The sequence below is a fragment of the Zootermopsis nevadensis genome, unplaced genomic scaffold (genome assembly GCF_977971745.1).
Source record: "Zootermopsis nevadensis isolate Lab colony 2312 unplaced genomic scaffold, Znev_1.0 Znev_ptg000013l, whole genome shotgun sequence".
Taxonomy (NCBI): domain Eukaryota; kingdom Metazoa; phylum Arthropoda; class Insecta; order Blattodea; family Termopsidae; genus Zootermopsis; species Zootermopsis nevadensis.
In genome coordinates this window covers 4001032-4020723 of record NW_028259145.1, presented here as the reverse complement: position 1 = coordinate 4020723, position 19692 = coordinate 4001032, and the positions used below count along the sequence as shown (strand labels likewise).

The window sequence follows — 19692 nt, the reverse complement described above, 5'->3', positions numbered from 1 at the left end:
CACGAAACTAAACACTCCTAAAGGTACGAAAATAACGAGAAGCCAGTTATTTTGCTAGTGTTGTAAAAACCAATCCAAACTTTAATTGATAACAACAACAACATGAAATTAAGGAGTTTTGACTTTTCTGCCTTAAATTTAAAAATTCAGCTCAACGTATAGATTTTTTTTTACCCAAGCCCTCATGTCATTTCTCCTTACATCCCAGCAGAATGTCAGTAATTAAGTAACAGATTCATCGGCAAGATTTTCACAAGTTCACTTTAACGTCCAAGCTCTGGATGTAACCAACCTCAATAAGAAAAAGTTCAAAATGTAATATAAAATTGCTGTTAATGTTTCCAAGGAATAAGAATGTGCCTTTTTGTATTCACAGCCAAGAATAGGCCCATTATCCGTCCCTAGATGATACATAAATAAATAAGGAGCTGCGATGGAACGATACTGAAATTGGTGGGGGGGGGGGCAAATGAACTTCGAGAAAAATCTGTAACAGTGCCACTATGTCGACCGTAGATACAAACGGGCTGACCTGGCCTCGAAGCCGGGACGCCGCTGTGAGAAAAGTGGTGCAATGACTTTATTTCCCTTCATACAGAACCTAGCGAGGGACTTTTATTTTAAAAACGGTATTTTCTAACCAGCTGAAGGACGTCGAGCGCCTTACCTCTATTACAATGCATAGCTAGAAAGTAACATTCCTTGTATTCTTGTAAATATACACCACATCGAAAATATTTAAAAGAAGTTGTATATCTCACGTTGAAAGCGATCAATTTCTTCGAATGTGTACAAGCGTCTCAATAACCCGTTCCAAGGAAATTACGATATGACCCAAACAAAATTTGTTAAGCTACTTTTACGATAGTTCAATACCAAATTTAATCAAAATCATATAAGCAACTCCTCTAATAAGATCAAATTCAACCGGAATCACCAGCCCCCTGTGGTGGTATGTCAAAATTGCTGGCTCCCAGAGAAGTGACCTCAGGTTTCTCACAACTGGTGGGTCCCTGACCCCGGTTGTATTTTTAGTTTTCCCGGCTTGGCCAATCCTGCCAGCTACCCGAGGTGGTACATAAAACTGACTTGTAATTAGCAACAATTTGAACATTTGAAAGTTTCCAAAAAAAACTCAAAATTTTTCAAAATTTGGATACACCAAAAATTTTCAAAATTTCTTCGAAACTTCAAACCCCAAATTCAAAAAAATTCCTAATTTAAATATTCGAAATTCTATCATTCAAAATTAAAATGTAAGCAATCATTCTTGACCTAAACTAAATAAACCTAACCTATCATAACCTAACTTAATCTAACATGTCCTAAACCAAACATAACCTAACCTAACCTAAAGGAATCTAATTTAACTTTACGTGTCTTAACCTAACCTACAATAACCTGATCCAACAAAATCCAACAGTCTTACCATACACGACAACTTCGGTGATGGTAATTATGGTTCGTATTAATTTAGTGGAGAATCTTACGTCAATACGAACCACAATTAGCATGGAAACCACGGTAAAAATTCAACGAACGCATAATAATGGTCGCCAACATAACCAAAATGGTCAACTACGGTAACTATTGTAGACAAACAGGTCTGCCACATATTTTTCTACTTTTAATTTCTTTCACGACGGATAGCGAATACAAAATCATGGAAGGAAATCCAATGATCGCTGTCGAATTAAAATTGGTGATCAACCAACCACAGGACGGAATGAGAATCCAGCGTTTCGGAGACTTTCTGCAAGATGGAGTCACCCAACACATTAATCCTTGATGATGGAGGCAGAGACGGCCTACTAAACTTTTAAACCTCGTTCAATACTTGCACGGCCGATCGTCCGAAAAACGTCGCTGCAGTGGCGACCCCACGAGTTTCAAACCACGCGGCGTCTTATACCTTTTTGTCTCCATTAACTTTAAATTTTCAAGTGAACAGTCACGCTCAGGGAAAGCGATTTCCTAAAATACGATTTCAAAGAGTAGACTGAAAGTAATCGATGTCTGGCCACTTTATGGGTCCAGTACTCCTTCCCCGTACATCGATTGCTAGGTAGCTCGACCAGACTGCACGGCGCGGCGCGGAACGGAGCGGCGTCCGAACCAAAGGGCAACGCCCTGTTGACGAGACGTCGGCGCCACTACTACTACGCGTCTCGACGGCGGCATATTTTTTGCAGTTTATAGCTGTTAAATACTAATTATATGTAAATTACTTGTTTAACGGAGAACAGACCAATGGAGTGTCTTGATATGGAAACTAAAGTTACGAAGACGAGGGAAAATAGCTTTAGTAACAGATGAACAAGCTATAAAAAAATGTTACTCTAATAAAGATAATGGCAAACCATTCTCAAAATTAAAATCAATAATAATTCTGAGCGTTTTTTGCACCGAGTAAATTAAGTAATGTAGACGTCATTTATAAAGCCACGGTGGTCTAGCGGTTAGAACGCTGGCCTTGTAATCCTGGGGTCTCGAGTTCGATTCCCGGCGGTGCCCGAATTTATAACTTGTGTTGGGCAAGGCCGTGGTCTAGGCAACACGGAGTTTTCCTCCGGGGGCTTCTCCGGTTTCTCCGTGGCATCCCAACAATTACTCCATTCACACTTCACACACAGAAGAAGGCAATGGCAAACCACTTCTGGATCATCTGCCAAGAACGTATATGAACAGGTCCCAGTCCGAGAAAAGGATGGAAGGATCCTGTTCATATGGACCTGTCGTCAGACAGAACACTAAATAATAATAATATGAGGTGGTCTAGCGGTTAGAACGCTGGCCTTGTAATCCTGGGGTCTCGGGTTCGATTTCCGGCGGTGCCCGAATTTATAACTTGTGTTGGGCAAGGCCGTGGTCTAGGCATCACGGAGTTTTCCTCCGTGGCATCCCAACAATTACTCCATTCACACACAGAAGAAGGCAATGGCAAACCACTTCTGGATCATCTGCCAAGAACGTATATGAACAGGTCCCAGTCCGAGAAAAGGATGGAAGGATCCTGTTCATATGGACCTGTCGTCAGACAGAACACTAAATAATAATAATAATAAATAATAATAGACGTCATTTGTCATCGGAGCATTTCACCGCCAAAAGTACGAAAATTATTTTAAATAAGTCTGGTAGAAGTCTACCGGATTTGGATCAAAATTAAAACGTGTGACGAATTCAATTTACATCGAACACAATATTTTCAATTTAATCAGCTCTATCACTTATGAGTTACAGACAAAATGTCTGTCTTTAGTTTATTTAACGACACTTTAAAATGCATGATGAAATAAGAAATCCGTCCGGGATTCTGTTTAGGAAACCTCAAGTGAACACTTCATTTCTGATACCCAGGCGTTGGTGGGAGGATAACATTAAAATGGACTTTCAAAAAATGTGATACAAGTCGGATTAAAGTGGATCGGAATACTGGAATTCTTTCTATACGCTGCTGATCTCTGGCCTTCTATAAACATGGTTCTTGGTACAATAAGATCTCAATTTCATGGAATCTGCAAGAACTGATGAGTTCTTGTACATGGACCCGTCCACAGCACGTACTAGAGGGGTGTCTCGTCAGTTCTTACAAGGCCACTCTGAGCCACCCGCTATCATAAAAACCAAAAACCGCCCGAATAAAAATCACTTTCCTTTGTAGTGTATTCGTTCCGAACTATTTACTGACCAAGATAGGAAGGAAATCACCCACAACCAAGGACAGTTACACCGAATAATGCATGAAAGTTCATTTTAGAAGAATTAAATGGCACAAAACATTTCCATTTGGAGTGTTTGTATCATATCAGTGATTACTATCTTTGCTTGGAAACAAAATTTAGCAAGAATCTGGAAAGGAAAGGATGATTTTGATAGTTACAAGACAGATTTACAGTTTCTAGGCTACGGAATAACAGATGCCGGCTATGAAATCGCTACTTATTGTCGTACGAGGAAACACGAATTTCCAAGAAGGCAAGACGTCATTAACAAAAGTCATGATGAAGTTTGTTTCAAGTATTAGACACATTTTGCGATACAAAATTCATATATAACTCTCGTCTTTTGTCGTGAACTTCCTTTTTGCAGATGGAAAAGACACGTCAATGTTAAACGTAGAAAAATTGGAGCTTCCAGAACAGTTTACGCCTCGGAGCAGCCAATTGTTTACGCAAACGAGACGCACTTAATTAGTCAACAACTGCCCAAATACACAACATAAGTCGATTGACAACAAAACCTCCTCTGACCAAAAAAGAACGTCTAATTAGTGTCCACGGAGGTGAATTTTAAGAAAAAAAAAAGTTAGACCAAATGCAAAAAATAACTTCTTTTTTGTTTATACAAATCTTCAGAATGCTGTTAGTATCAGTAGAACCAGATACATCGTTTTCTTACCCAAGATCGTCAATCTATCGACAAGACAAGAGAATGGATTTATCCCAAACGCCGTCGTAATATTTAAACCACGATCTAAAACAGAAGACTATCACATATAAATTAATAAAAGAATCAGATCACTCGTTACACAGATAAATGAGTATAATTTATTGTATCAAAATTTGTACTGAATGTTAATTTTGAAAGCTCTTAAGGCAGGGGTGGCCAACCCGCGGCCCGCGGGCCGCATGTGGCCCGCCTTGAACATTTTTCCGGCCCGCGAGATTCATCACACTTTTACAAAATATATTTATTTTATAACGCCCAAAGTAGTGAAAACCAATGTATTAAAAAAATACATTATTTGTGCATCCATATATTCAAAAATTATCTGTCGAAATTATGAGAAAAAATTAACTTTGATTTTAAAATAATATTCTTGCGAATTATCTGTGTTTACATGTAAGAATAATAGTAAACACAATAATAATAACTCATTATGTTTCAATTTTTCACTCCAAAAAAATGTCTATAGTGTATCTAAATCTAATATGGGGATATATAATTCTATATGTGGCCCGCGGAGTTATGATGCATTTCCAAAGTGGCCCGAAAGATCATTTGGGTTGGCCACCCCTGTCTTAAGGCATACAGCATTAGGGGCTTGGGTAAGAAATGATTCCAAACCTGTCCGCAAATGCAGTTGTAACTGGTTGGTTTGATTTCCGGGGCACCCGTTAGGCTGAACATGCGACGATAATGCAACTACTTTAAACGATTAAATACACAAAGTCACAATAAAATATTTACTCCTGACAATTTTCACACGATGTGGACACCTCGCTCCACGGCAGCCTCCAAAATAAAACATTTGGGGCTATTATAAAAGGCCGGATGTCTGAATAAGCGAAACATTCAAGCCAGAGAGCGTAAAAAATCTGGCCGAAGACCAGCGACAACGGAAGTCTGTGTGTGCAACCATGTGAAAGTAACAAAGAAGAAGTACATTGAGCATTTCGTCATCAACTTTACGTCATCTCATTAGGATTCCGAAACAAACAGGGGAGATAAAGAAGGAAATGAAATGTAACAAATAACGCTGTTATCACTGAACCCAGACTGAAGTAGTAATGAACACAAACCCATGTATTTAGGAAAAAAATACGATGGACCCATCATGTTTGCTCCCTCCACTCGACGGGGCTATGCCCCGAAACAAGAAAGGCCAAGGAGAACGCGACCGGTTTCTAAAAGTATAAATTATTTCCTAAAGAAGGAGTTACCAATTAACACTTGCAATGACGAAGTGCTGTGTTGTCTTTAGTAATGCTCTGTATTGTTTATACCAGTGGTATTCAACCTTTTTTGTTCGCGTAACCCCAGATATAATTTCTCTTCAACTTTGTACCCCCAAAGATGTTGGTGTATAATTCAAGTTATACATAGTATATAATCTGCATTTAAAATAAATTAAATAAATTACATTACTGATTATTCAGTGTTTATCATAATTTTTTTTTAAATTTCACGTACCCCCTAAGATGTCTTCGCGTACCCCCGGGGGTACGGGTACCCCAGGTTGAATACCACTGGTCTAGACCAGTGGTATTCAACCTTTTTTGTTCGCGTAACCCCAGATATAATTTCTCTTCAACTTTGTACCCCCAAAGTTGTTGGTGTATAATTCAAGTTATACATAGTATATAATCTGCATTTAAAATAAATTAAATAAATTACATTACTGATTATTCAGTGTTTATCATAATTTTTTTTTTAAATTTCACGTACCCCCTAAGATGTCTTCGCGTACCCCCGGGGGTACGGGTACCCCAGGTTGAATACCACTGGTCTAGACCAGTGGTATTCAACCTTTTTTGTTCGCGTACCCCCAGATATAATTTCTCTTCAACTTTGTACCCCCAAAGTTGTTGGTGTATAATTCAAGTTATACATAGTATATAATCTACATCTAAAATAAATTAAATAAATTACATCCAAAATTATTTATTAAATCTGTCCCTGATTATTCAGTGTTTATCGTAAAATAATATTTTTATTAAATTTCACGTACCCCTTAAGATTTCTTCGCGTACCCCCAGGTTGAATACCACTGGTTTAGGCGAGCTTCTGGTTTCAAAGGGTTAATTTAGTTCTGTGATGTTACTTTTACTTCCTGTCTAAGAAAGACCTAAAATTAATTTTCAGATTTTCTTCATTATTTCGTGCAGTTTTATTAAATATCCTGCAATAATCAGAAGTGTTCTCGTCTCTTTGTCACCGTATCCAGAAATCTTTGTTTAAGCTTCAAAGAACAGGAAGTTATTTGCATAAATATCAAAACGTAACAGATCCCAACAAATCTTTACCCATTCACCGATCGTCTCCTTCCAGATATTTCCTGATGGTCGTGTTTCGCGTACGGGTATAGGACTCGCTTGTTGTGTCCTACGTGAGAGAAACACACGGTCTTTCTGCGCATGCGCCTTCCCTGTACTGCACAGTCAGAGCTTCCTTGCGCATGCGCCTTACTGGCCAGCGCAGCGACCTGCGCGAAAATATCAAAATATTTGATCTCGGACTTTGGTCGCCGACCGCTTCGCTGTAACATAGGACAGCGCCACACAAACAGCCAGTTTGATATTTCCGCTTCACCCACGCATTAAAGTTTGTACTACTCACTACGATTTGAGATTCTCACGGCGGTGAGTACTAAGATGACTGTATTTCGAGTTGTAACTCCGTGTAGTCTGGTAGAAGTTTACCAACGTTTCATAGCTCCTTGCTACCTCCATTATCAGGGCGGTGAGTGATCTCTCACTTCTTGATACAACCCAGAAGACAGCCAACGTTTTACTACTCGTCGTATTTTAGTTAAATCATCAGTATTTCGATATATAACAATATTATTATCAGAATATCTTCAAATTAATAAAACCAAAAGTATAAAAATGTACAACACATTATACAGCGTGCGATAAAAATATCGCATAATAAAGTGAACAGGCAGGAAACCTCAAAACAAAACGAAAATTTAAAATGAAGAATTCCCTAGAAGGAATTTTTACATGAACATCAAATGGGGCGGGTGAATTAATCACGCCGTGGGAAGACCCAAGGGTCATAGGACGTGTAGTACAACACAGGAAATACGAAGACGGTCAACAAAGAACAACAATCATTGCACAGTAGAAGTCTTATTGTCGTGCTGTGCTGTCGTCCTGGAGAATTAATGCGTGGGTTGGTATCACTGGTAACTGTGCGGTTGTGCCATACCTACTACCCGATACGTGATACTATGAAGCCCATTATATTAAATAACTGAACAACCCGTTCCTTATTTAACGCGATAAATCTGAATTTCATGATCCATTCAAAAGAGTGTTGAAAGAAAAATAATAAAATCTAAGTATTACGTGGGCCATATTAGGAAAAACACGCGGTCCTAATATGGGAGCTCCTGACAAACTCAATGTGACTGTTATACCAATACACGACATAACCGGACACTTCCCTTCCAGACATATTTGTAACCACCAAAGCACATGAGACAAATGAAATAAGTTCCTAGCGCAGTCACAGGGATTCCCCTTCTTTGAGTGTAGGCATTAGACCCACTGCTCCCTAAATTTATCTTAAGAAAACAGACCACCGCAAATACGAATTCAGCGTCATAATCGAAGTCAGTGTCGATAGGAATCGGACCTAGTAACATGGACCCTGGTCCATACTAGGATCTCACAGGGTGCCAATGCAAGGCACGCTGAGGTCTGAACATGTAGCCATTTTGTAATTAGAACTGTGATCGACGAGTAGGCGAAACAAATACTCAATCAAGTACTGATTAATATTTCATTCAAACGGTTATATCAAGTTGAAAGTCACAACATAAGACTTTCATAAAATACATTTTATAAGTTCCGATTTCACCGCCAGCAACAACCCCATTCCTAAGGGTTCACTAAAATCTCTCTCATGAACGGGTTCGAACTCAAACTTGGTGATGACAACGAGTTACGAGGGGGGCCCATATTAGGACGGGGCCCCATCTTAGTCTTCCAAGCGCATTCTTTCGACAACCGTGAACTCTTCACTCGAGCAACTGATCTTTTACACTAACTAACTAGATGGCTTATGTAACCCGAAGGTTCATCACCGAATTAACCAAAGCCCTCCACCGGACCCTGTCCTGGGCAAACAAAATCCAGTCCCCTTCAACTCCTATCTCCCATAGATCCCGCCTGAGATTATCCTCCCATCTACGTCTAGGTCTCTCCAGAGGTATCTTCCCCTCAGGCTTCCCAAATAGTGGACCCAACCAACCAGATGGCTTACCGAACCCGAAGGTTCATCGCCGAATTAACCAAAGCCCTCCACCGGACCCTGTCCTGGACCAACAAAATTCAGTCTCCTTCAACTCCTATCTCCCATAGATCCCGCCTGAGATTATCCTCCCATCTACGTCTAGGTCTCCCCAGCGGTCTCTTCCCCTCAGGCTTCCCAAATAGTGGACCCAACCAACCAGATGGCTTACGGAACCCGAAGGTTCATCACCGAATTAACCAAAGCCCTCCACCGGACCCTGTCCTGGGCAAACAAAATCCAGTCTCCTTCAACTCCTATCTCCCATAGATCCCGCCTGACATTATCCTCCCATCTACGTCTAGGTCTCCCCAGCGGTCTCTTCCCCTCAGGCTTCCCAAATAGTGGACCCAACCAACCAGATGGCTTACCGAACCCGAAGGTTCATCACCGAATTAACCAAAGCCCTCCACCGGACCCTGTCCTGGGCCAACAAAATCCAGTCTCCTTCATCTCCTATCTCCCATAGATCCCTCCTGAGATTATCCTCCCATCTACGTCTAGGTCTCCCCAGCGGTCTCTTCCCTTCAGGTTTCCCAACCAACACCCGGTGCACACCTCTTGCCCCATCCATGCGCGCTACATACCCAGCCAATCTCATTCTTCTCGACTTAATCACCCTGACAATATTGGGGGAGGAGTACAGATTTTTAAGTTCGTAATTATGATCTTTTACACAGCAAACGAAATATGAACATTCTCAAAACGACACGAAAAATCCTTTATATTATGACTCGTTTATATGAAACGACGAAATTCTGTTATCAGCCTGGGTGAATAATCTCGAGAATGTAGTCCAAACTCATTTGTCCAGTGAGGTCATTAGGAAATGTGTCGGTCACGGGTTATAACACAGATGTCCTCTTATGCAAAGCCTCATGAGAATAAACGATTTCATAAACTGATGACGTACGCCGATCATTATGAAATCATGCCATGTCTATTGGTACTGCTTCAGTACATACTGCATTTTGATTCCTCAACGCTTTCAAGTCCATATTCATCAAAGCAATATTTCGAAAACGATGTACCTCAACGCGTCTCCATTACGAGTGACCACTCAACACTCCTCAGAGAAATGTTGTTAGAATCAAACGAAAGCAGTCAAGTACTGTACACTCTGTGGGCAAAACGCCGAACTACTGATTCTAGAAGCTCTTATCGTCTTCCCTTTGAGCTCCACGACTATATCCGCCCGAGTCTGTGAAGTGTATCTATCTGAAAACATCGTTCGCAAGTACGAGGCACCTCTGCCACAAAAACTGCCAGTTTCTTCATATTCGCGTGTTTTCTAGATGAATGACCAAGTTTCTAGAAGTGACCGACAGATGACAGAATGGTCAATTTTTATAATTGCTGCTACCATTAGGCAGACTTTAGGAGTTATAAAAGAGATAAACGCCTCGAACGGAGAAATAAAAAATTAAACAATCAGAATCTCTCTGAATTTTATATACATTTTTTTAGACAGGCGTTCTCCTTATCTTATACTGGACTGGCTTTAACTGTTATGTTTATGGCTGAGGAAAATCATGCGTGGAACTACGCCTCCACTCCTTCAGTGTCTTCGTAACGTGACGCTTTAATTAAGCACAGAAACAAGTATGTGTTTCACCTCATGCGAATCTAATTTCACACACATCCCAAGGACAGCGTTCTAAAGCAAACTTCTCACATTATCACCTCTGCCGTCACAGACAATCGCGGTACCAATGGGATAGGCTGTCTTGTTTCAGAGTGGTAATGTAGCATTTCGGCTACAATTTCAACATTTAAAACAACACGGATTTCAAAAGTTCCCGAATTTTAAACTATAAAAATCGTCACTATTACAAAGTTTTAAAAAAGTTTGCAGCGAAAAACTTTTATCATACTAGAGCAGAGCGCTCCTTTCGGAGCTCCTCGGGGGGGGGGGGGGGGGGGGGGTTATTTTTAGTTTTGGTCAAGTCAGGATTCGTGTGATTTTTCAAGCTTGACTTCTTATCACTGCACACAGCAAGTGCCATTTCCGTAAACAAAACATAAGGCTTAAAAACACAAAAGTGAGAAAAGAAAAACTTTAAATTTTTACTCCATAACAAACGCTCAGAATCGTGGAGAAGTGGGCACATGTTATCAGTAACGATGTCGCTGTAACAACCTGGGCGCGTCTGTCTGCTTGCCATGCGTCACCAGCAGAATCCCCTTCCTACAGCTCATCGGACAAACAGCTGAGTAAAACGAGGGACGAGGCCTCTCCCCCCCAGATATCGAAAGCCAACGAACAGCTGGACGGGTTGAAAGAACAGATAAACGGAGATGAAGACCAAATGAGGAGGAAAATAAGTACGTGGAGACCAACTAGATGGCTTACCGAACCCGAAGGTTCATCACCGAATTAACCAAAGCCCTCCACCGGACCCTGTCCTGGGCCAACAAAATCCAGTCTCCTTCAACTCCTATCTCCCATAGATCCCGCCTGACATTATCCTCCCATCTACGTCTAGGTCTCCCCAGCGGTCTCTTCCCCTCAGGCTTCCCAAATAGTGGACCCAACCAACCAGATGGCTTACCGAACCCGAAGGTTCATCACCGAATTAACAAAAGCCCTCCACCGGACCCTGTCCTGGGCCAACAAAATCCAGTCTCCTTCAACTCCTATCTCCCATAGATCCCGCCTGACATTATCCTCCCATCTACGTCTAGGTCTCCCCAGCGGTCTCTTCCCCTCAGGCTTCCCAAATAGTGGACCCAACCAACCAGATGGCTTACCGAACCCGAAGGTTCATCACCGAATTAACCAAAGCCCTCCACCGGACCCTGTCCTGGGCCAACAAAATCCAGTCTCCTTCAACTCCTATCTCCCATAGATCCCGCCTGAGATTATCCTCCCATCTACGTCTAGGTCTCCCCAGCGGTCTCTTCCCCTCAGGCTTCCCAAATAGTGGACCCAACCAACCAGATGGCTTACCGAACCCGAAGGTTCATCACCGAATTAACCAAAGCCCTCCACCGGACCCTGTCCTGGGCCAACAAAATCCAGTCTCCTTCAACTCCTATCTCCCATAGATCCCGCCTGACATTATCCTCCCATCTACGTCTAGGTCTCCCCAGCGGTCTCTTCCCCTCAGGCTTCCCAAATAGTGGACCCAACCAACCAGATGTCTTACCGAACCCTAAGGTTCATCACCGAATTAACCAAAGCCCTCCACTGGTCCCTGTCCTGGACCATCAAAATCCAGTCTCCTTCAACTCCTATCTCCCATAGATCCCGCCTGACATTATCCTCCCATCTACGTCTAGGTCTCCCCAGGGGTCTCTTCCCCTCAGGCTTTTGTCCCATCCATGCGCGCTACATGCCCCGCCCATCTCATTCTTCTCGACTTAATCACCCTGACAATATTGGGGAAGGCATGAGGAAAAGAATGGAGACAACAGACAGAAAGGGCAACTTTTAAGTCACAGCCATAACTGAATCTTTCAGGAAACATGAACCCAGTTTGCACTTCCCCGTCGTATTCAGATCGGGTTCAAAGCCACCCTCCTACCTAAGCCTAAGTATTCCAAGCGGTCGCTTTCGAAACTTTCCGACCAAAACAACGCACGCATTTCTCATCTCCGCCACGCCCGCTATATTTTCTGCTTATCACACGATCTCGAAGTCTCCCAATGCACCGCGAGACTCCGTGGCATGATTCAGAAGACGCATATTGCCTCTTGAAACAGAGTTCAACAGAAAGTTGTTAACCCCCTCTTCCCGCAGGACGCGATAATAATAAGAAGTATTATGCGAAGCAATTAGCGGTACGGGTTCATAATTTTCGTCCTGTCCTTGATGAACATGCTGTTACCATATTGCTGGTTCGTTTTTGGTTTTCCAGTGGTCTGATCGTATATTTCGTGGGGTGGGACTTTAAGCTGGTAAGGATATGGCACAAGAATGGACCAACAATAGAAACGAATGTGTTCTTTCGAAACATCTGTAACCATTAGGATTAGCATGAACGACGTCATAACCTAGTATACCACAATCAACATGACGTTAAAACTTCGAGTCTATGATATTCTGAACAGAGGTTTCGTAAAATTAAGAATACTTTAATTATGACGGAATCTGAGTAGAGAGGCGAGGGGGAGGGGTGGTGGAGACAGCGAGGAGGGGAAGGAGGAAGGGAGAACTAATATGTCGCATGGAATTCAAGAAATGACAGCAGACTCCCCTACAGACGAGCAGCTTTTCCACAGTACTTCTTAATCATGTTTCATACCAACTTAGGTAAACTCTCTCCATGCTACAAACGAAATATCCCTCACGACCACCACACCTGCCCTCTGTAGGCCAAACTCTGGTGATGGACGATGTTAATGACTCACACGTTTCTTTGTGATACTTCAGCTGTTGTGGGTAGTGCCGATTCGATCCTTCGTGAGCTATGGAACGACTCTGAATCAACTACTAGCGCGAGATTAGAGCACAGTCTATTTTGAAAGCAAGTGGTCGTGGCCTGGAAGATCTCAGGAAAACTACGTTTGAACTTAAATTTAGTCTAACAATGAGTCATACCAAAATACGGAAAAATACAGATGAGTAATAAATGTGACTTCAGGAAGGGATAGGATGAAGTGGCCACTGTAATGTTAGTCTGGCCAGAACAATGTAATGCCACTAGCAATGCAATCTATTATACCAATGTGTATATTAAGGGCGATAATTCTCTTATCGGTCATGCAGTACCATATGGAAGTCCTGATAACAATTGGCGGCTTCAAATACGAACGAATCTCATTCAAATACCACATCCTTGGAATGAAAACACAATCGGGGAGTTTGCAAACGTAATTGTTACAGAATAACTTGCTTCTAACGACATATGTACTTGTAGCCTCTCAGCTGGTTGTCTGCCTGTTGGTCACACTGGCACATGAAGTAGAATGAGGGTGGGATCCGACATACAGGGGTTGTACACAGTCGGGTTATACAACCTTATTGATCGTCGCCGGTGCCACACCCTAACACAGTCTTCGACTCAAGCACTTTCCAAAACATATGATGGTCAACCCTGGACAGGAATGTCCATCAGAATGACGGATGTGATTTTAAACGGGACATGTAAATATCTCACGAGCTATGGTAAAATGAGATACGCGCGACGCCGGCACCTGTTGATGGGCGTCATCCTGACAGTAACATCCTCTGCGACGCGGCACCTATGCGCCATGTTACATAACAAAAGTAGTGATGGGTATTTTTCGTTTTACTATTTCGCTTGCAGTATCCAAGGAGAACAGCGTGAATACCTTTATGGTTCGAAATAAGCGAAACGAAAGACGGAAATCGCGTATTTCACAAACTAATTATATTCCGTTTCATTTCAATGAATACCATATCGTACCGCCGGTTGAAAACAGACTATTACGTTTTGCCACTTTTCTAACAGGAATGATGTGGGAAACGGACAGTTTTGAAGCAAACCTGTTCATCACAATTCGATAATTGGGTGGGGGGAGGTTAGTTTCTTTAGTCGAGTGAAATGTTGACAGCGGAAAAGCAAGGTTCGGAGACTGAGACAGCAAAATAAGTATTTACTGAATGTAGATCTATAAAATTATTACAGAATTATATTCTACGCTCACTGAAGCTACCTGATTAACATACTGACGCCTAGATGTAAGTCTATACAACAATAAAACAAAAGCAAAAGATATTTATTTACGAAATAATATCACACTCACCATGCCTTCACCCTAATGAGGATTTCCCCTTCGCCCAGTGTTGGTTCAGGTTTCTTCAAAACCTTGACAGATTTAAGACCTCCGAAACCGGTGAGCACGACGGCTCGCATTTCTTTTGGAGGCTGCTCTGGAGTTTTATCAGCAGTTTCATTTTCCTCAGCTGAAACTTCTGGCTGCTCTGCCTTCTCTTCGGTCGGCTTTGCGTCCTGTTGATCAGACATTTCAGTGACGAATAACTACGACACTACCACGAACGAAGCCGCGCTCTGATATGTTGGGCTTTGTTGGTATAATCTGCGCTCTTGTCCTTCGGAGTCGCTGGCAGTAAGGAAGGGGTAGTAACAAGCACAGATGTCGTGACCATATGACTGATTTTCATGTCGCTTGGACTCACAGATTACCAACAAAAGTCTTTTAAAGGAGACGTTGGAAAAACCAAATGAGTAAGTAGATGGGTAAGAAACGGGACAGTAACAGAAGCAGTTTATTTATTTTTCACTAATTAAACGATATTGTTAGACTAATTCATAAATAATTCATCTGAAATTAAGAGACATCATTTTAACGCAAATTAACCTACAATTGGGTACTTTCATTATTGGGATATTGGCTGCCCTGTAACGAAAGTAATATGGTTTAATTTGGCATTTCTTAGCGTACCATAATTAAATGATAATATGGTATGTCTGTTTGTTTTTACTGCTTTCTGTGCCATAGTTAGTATACCCTACGTCGCTAGTGTGTGTTCTAAGGTTCAGTTAGCCTCAAAAAGGGAAACTTCTCCTAACATAACCTCAAGCATAGCAACAGAGGCCACTGTGTCATCTGTGTGGTGTTACAGAAATGGCTATAGGAAGTTCTGTACGTTCCAAAACTTGTGTTATGCACCACATGAAAAACAATTTATCTTTATACTGTCAAATAATTCAATTCTTTCAGGTGTTAGGGACATAAATGACCTGAAAACAATAGATTTATCATCTATAACAAACCATAATGGATTTATAATGAAGTTGATGATAGTTACTTCAGATAATGCAATTTTGAAAAGAAATCGAATTACTGTAGCACGTGGTTTCATTCTTTGGAGATTCAAATGGGATAACATAATGCATGTTATACATGATGATTTACTGCCCCTTTATACAACCTATGAGAGGATTTGTACAGGAAATGTTGACAAATGTGTATCACAGTATCAAGTAGCATTTGCAGATGAAGGGGAACTTGGTCCATTGAGTGAGTGGTATAATATTTTCTCCAGATCGCAACCATTAATTTTACACAGAGGAGGAGTACACAACATAATTTGTTTTGATGAGGGTCGGACGGGTCTAGACAGTGACAGTGTATGGTTCCAGTATGGGTTTGGGATTCCACAAGGACCTACTGCTGATACACAAATTAATGGAAACAAATTACGGCAATTTTCAGAATTTGTAATACACAAGTTTAAAATACCCATGCCACCAAAGTCAAAGAGTACAAATGTGATGTTTTTCAGTAGAAAAATTAATCGCAAGGTTCTAAATGAAAGTACTGTGTTGAAGAAAATTCAAGATGTTTACAGAGATGTTTTCCCCCTTGGTTTTAAACTAAGAATTTTTAACGCGGACCTTACAACCAATGATACAAGACATATCCTGTCATGTTTATTACAGTCACAGATAGTTGTGGGTATGCATGGTTCTGCCATGATCTTGACTATATTCTTGAAACCAGGATCTGTTATAATAGAACTGTTTCCTTTTGGTATTAACCCTCAATATGTCTCTGCTGTGAAGGTAATTTGTGACCTCCCAGATACTGGACTAATCTACAGTTCATGGGTAAACAATGAAATAGAAAATACAGTGACACATCCTGATGCACCTGCACTGCTGGGTGGAATTAGTCACCTATCTGCAGCTGAACAGAAGCAGATAAGAAGTATTAATGAAATTCCTGCTGTTGAATGTTGCCACAACCCAATGTATCTCTACAGAATGTTTCAGGACACTGTAGTAGGAAATGACTTTAGTGTTTTATTGAAAGCTGCATTTTTAAGACAGAAAGTGTTCTCAATAGAAGCTTTCAATGAGAACTGTATGTCTCAGATGCTATCACAATGGTATTTCCCAGCTCCTGTTAGCAATATCATGTGCAGTTATGCTTCTTGTGACAGAATTGTCACAGTGACTTGGGTTCCTCCCCCAAATACGAAAGATCCAGAATATCAGGTCTCAGTCATCATTACCAGTGTACTACAGTTTTCTACAAACAGCATACAACCTGAACTCAAAATTTTTCTTCCACATTCAGTTCACGGTGATATTGCAATTGATCTGTGGGTAAAGTGTGTTGAAAAAGGACAAGATAGTTTGGACACTTACACACAATGTAAAATACATGCCTGAGGGAAGTATTTCATTACTTGTTCAATTTTAAGTTAATGCATTTCCAAGCTAGTTTGCAAAATATTCTAAAGAGTCTTCAGTAATAAAAATTTACAATATGTTGTGTGCAACAAATTTCATTTGTGCAGCACTTAAGCGCACAAGGGTAAAAAATGTTCTTGTGTTATTCTGCTTCTTGTAAAATGCAGTTAGGCATAATGTAAACATTTATTTGTGAAATATTATGCCTAGTCTAGGTGGTATATGGTAAGTTTTGGAATTACTGAGTTAACCCTGTACTATATGGGTCTGATCTGTGAGACAGCAATGATTTGTCAAGTTTATTGTATTATTTACATTATTCTTCAGCCAATTCCTGTGTGATTGTGTAATTTCTTAGCTCCTCACAGTAAACCCCCTTATCAGTCCCATCTGCTGGTGACTGTCATAGGTGAATTATTAACTCTTGACACAAGTGGTCTGGTAGAACACACCTGGGTTCTAATGTTACAGGTGGTATTCTTGGATCCTCTCTTATTTAGAGATCTGCAATTATTAGAATTCTGAAGAAACCAGATTCAGTTAGTTGGAGGAAAAAGAAGGAAGTTATGTACACAAGCATGAAGATTTTTCAGTTATTAGTGGTCATGAGTTTCCAAATTAGGTGTAGTGAATGTTTTTATGATAAATATATTCATAAAAAAGCGATTTTCATGTTCCCATGCTTTAATATGTAGAGCAACTAGTGACTGCCTTATATGGAGATCAGAGTGAAAATTCCTGAATCACATATTAAATTCAAACATCTATTAGCAGAACCTCAAGCAGAGGAAAGAGGAATACATGTTACATGTGTCCCATAACTGAAAAGAAAAATTGCAGTACTTGTCATATATCTGAAGTATATAAACTCATGCATACAAACAAAACTGTTTACACTTTGAAAAACACTTAGTGCCAAATGCATTTTAACCTCATGAGGTCATCATCAGTGGCAAAAACATGAATTCATTAGTCTGTTACTTAGCTTAATGTCCACTGGCCTAAGTTGAGGTTTCCGTTGTTGGACAACGGTGAGCTGTGGTTGCATTGTGTGTGTCTGAATTGTGTACTTCAATGTTGTGTGGGTATTACTGTACAGTAAACAGTTTTGTTTGTATGCATGATTTTATATATTTCAGATAAATATTCAACGCTGCATGCTTAGAGTGCATCATCACTGCAGTGACAGTATGTAAATGTCAACTTGATACTGCCATGAAATTAAAATATGAATGCCTTGGGACTTTGAGAAATTCAGTACTTAAGGATCACAATTTTGTTAATTTTATAACAGTTTCAATAGTGTATTTTCCTTATGTGTAACAAACCTTTCTTGAGTATGTAAAAAAACAACTTGTTTGCGAGTACAATTTTAAAATTTCTAATTTATTAAAACAGTTATGTTAAGATTATACCTGAAATAAACACATCTCCTTGTATATATACTTCTTTCCTGAACTTTACCAATGCACAGACTATGTATAATACACAAGGACTAAGGTCATTGTCCTAATTGCTATATTTTTAAGAAATACACTGGTCTCAGATGGGACATTTGTAAAGCTATCCTCCAACTCTTCGTTGACCAAGAGGCTTCAATATAAAAATGTACTATGACTTTATTCCATGGTGACTGTTGAATACTTTAATAATTTCTGACCAGTGCAAATTACACACCATATCAAATCATATTAGTCTTTTCAAATATTTGCAGTTTTTCTAGCAACACAGTAGAAAAATTTACATTAGCACTCATGTAGGAGAACCTGAACATTAACCCTACTTGCCACCACCAAGTTGTTCAATCCATCCATACCGATAAACTGATACCAAAGTAAAGTGGAGCATGTTACACATCTGTGTTGCATGTCAGCAACACTGACATACTCAAATCAGTTTATTTTGCCTACTTTCACTCCATAATGAAGCATGGAATAATTTTGGGGGGCAATTCATCTAATAGTAAAAAATATTTACTTTAAAAAAGAAAAATTTTAAATTAATGGCTGATTTCAAACCTAGGATTTCATGCAGAAGTCTATTCAAGAGATTAGAGATCTTATCCCAGAAGACAGCCGTTGTTGTACTTAATGCAATGAAAACCTCAAATTCTACAAAAAGATAATTACACACTCTTACTCTGCTGACGAATTTCTGTTGTTCACAAGGAAGCGAATGTTCATTAAGGTTTGCTTGTCTTCATATAATATAAATGGGTCATATAATTTATCTACTATATGTAATGGGTGGATTTATTTGTAACATATCACTAATAATGTGAAATCTTGATAATAGTATTAATTCTACTTGTAATATATGTATATTCTATTATTATGACTTACTCCATGTCCTGTCATCATCCAACTAGCTTATGGATCCATTGATTGAAATGGACGTATGTATACCCAAAATCCATCTTTGTTAATCTTCCACATTCTCAGTCTTACAAGCTGCCACTTCCCCACATTATGTATGTGTACCTGGTGTCTCCTACAACCTTCATCCTCAGTTCATCATAACACATTTTATTTTACTACCCTAAATATTATATTAGAATTGTGTAATGTATTTTTGCCATCTTGAAACCAAGTAAGAATTAGCATTTCATATGATTCTTGACTTTTTTATTTTCATAAGTACCAACTTACCTTACAACCAAGAACCCAGCTACAGATAGATATGTCAATATGAATATGCAATTTACAGAAATTCAGAAATAAAGGTGAAGTCAACATGTTCAGAGCAATGCAAAACAAACTTGTCCTATTTCATTCGAACATTTCACTAATGAACTGTGTAACTACAATGACAAATGTGTTTT

General features: G+C 40.0%; 2 protein-coding genes and 1 long non-coding RNA gene across 3 annotated transcripts in view; 2 read left to right on the top strand and 1 right to left on the bottom strand.

Annotated features, from left to right (window-relative positions):
• The window catches only part of LOC110832586 (putative NADPH-dependent quinone oxidoreductase VAT1L), a 47320-nt gene extending 32543 nt beyond the window's left edge, over nt 1–14777 (bottom strand). Inside the window, exon 1 of the mRNA XM_022069717.2 lies at nt 14455–14777. Within this exon, the coding sequence (XP_021925409.1) occupies nt 14455–14675 (221 nt within the window). The 5' untranslated portion in view covers nt 14676–14777. The remainder of the gene's footprint in view (nt 1–14454) is intronic.
• A 27-nt stretch (nt 14778–14804) lies between these two features.
• Nucleotides 14805–19483, top strand: LOC110832588 (uncharacterized). The gene is made up of 2 exons (XR_002543965.2): nt 14805–14897; nt 17343–19483. It is a non-coding gene; the product is annotated as an uncharacterized LOC110832588 (long non-coding RNA).
• Nucleotides 15065–18310, top strand: LOC147873849 (protein O-linked-mannose beta-1,4-N-acetylglucosaminyltransferase 2-like). Its single transcript, XM_087348446.1, has one exon. The coding sequence runs from the start codon at nt 15132–15134 to the stop codon at nt 16848–16850; it is 1719 nt and encodes a 572-aa protein (XP_087204572.1). The 5' UTR covers nt 15065–15131; the 3' UTR covers nt 16851–18310.
• Nucleotides 19484–19692: the final 209 nt, after the last annotated feature.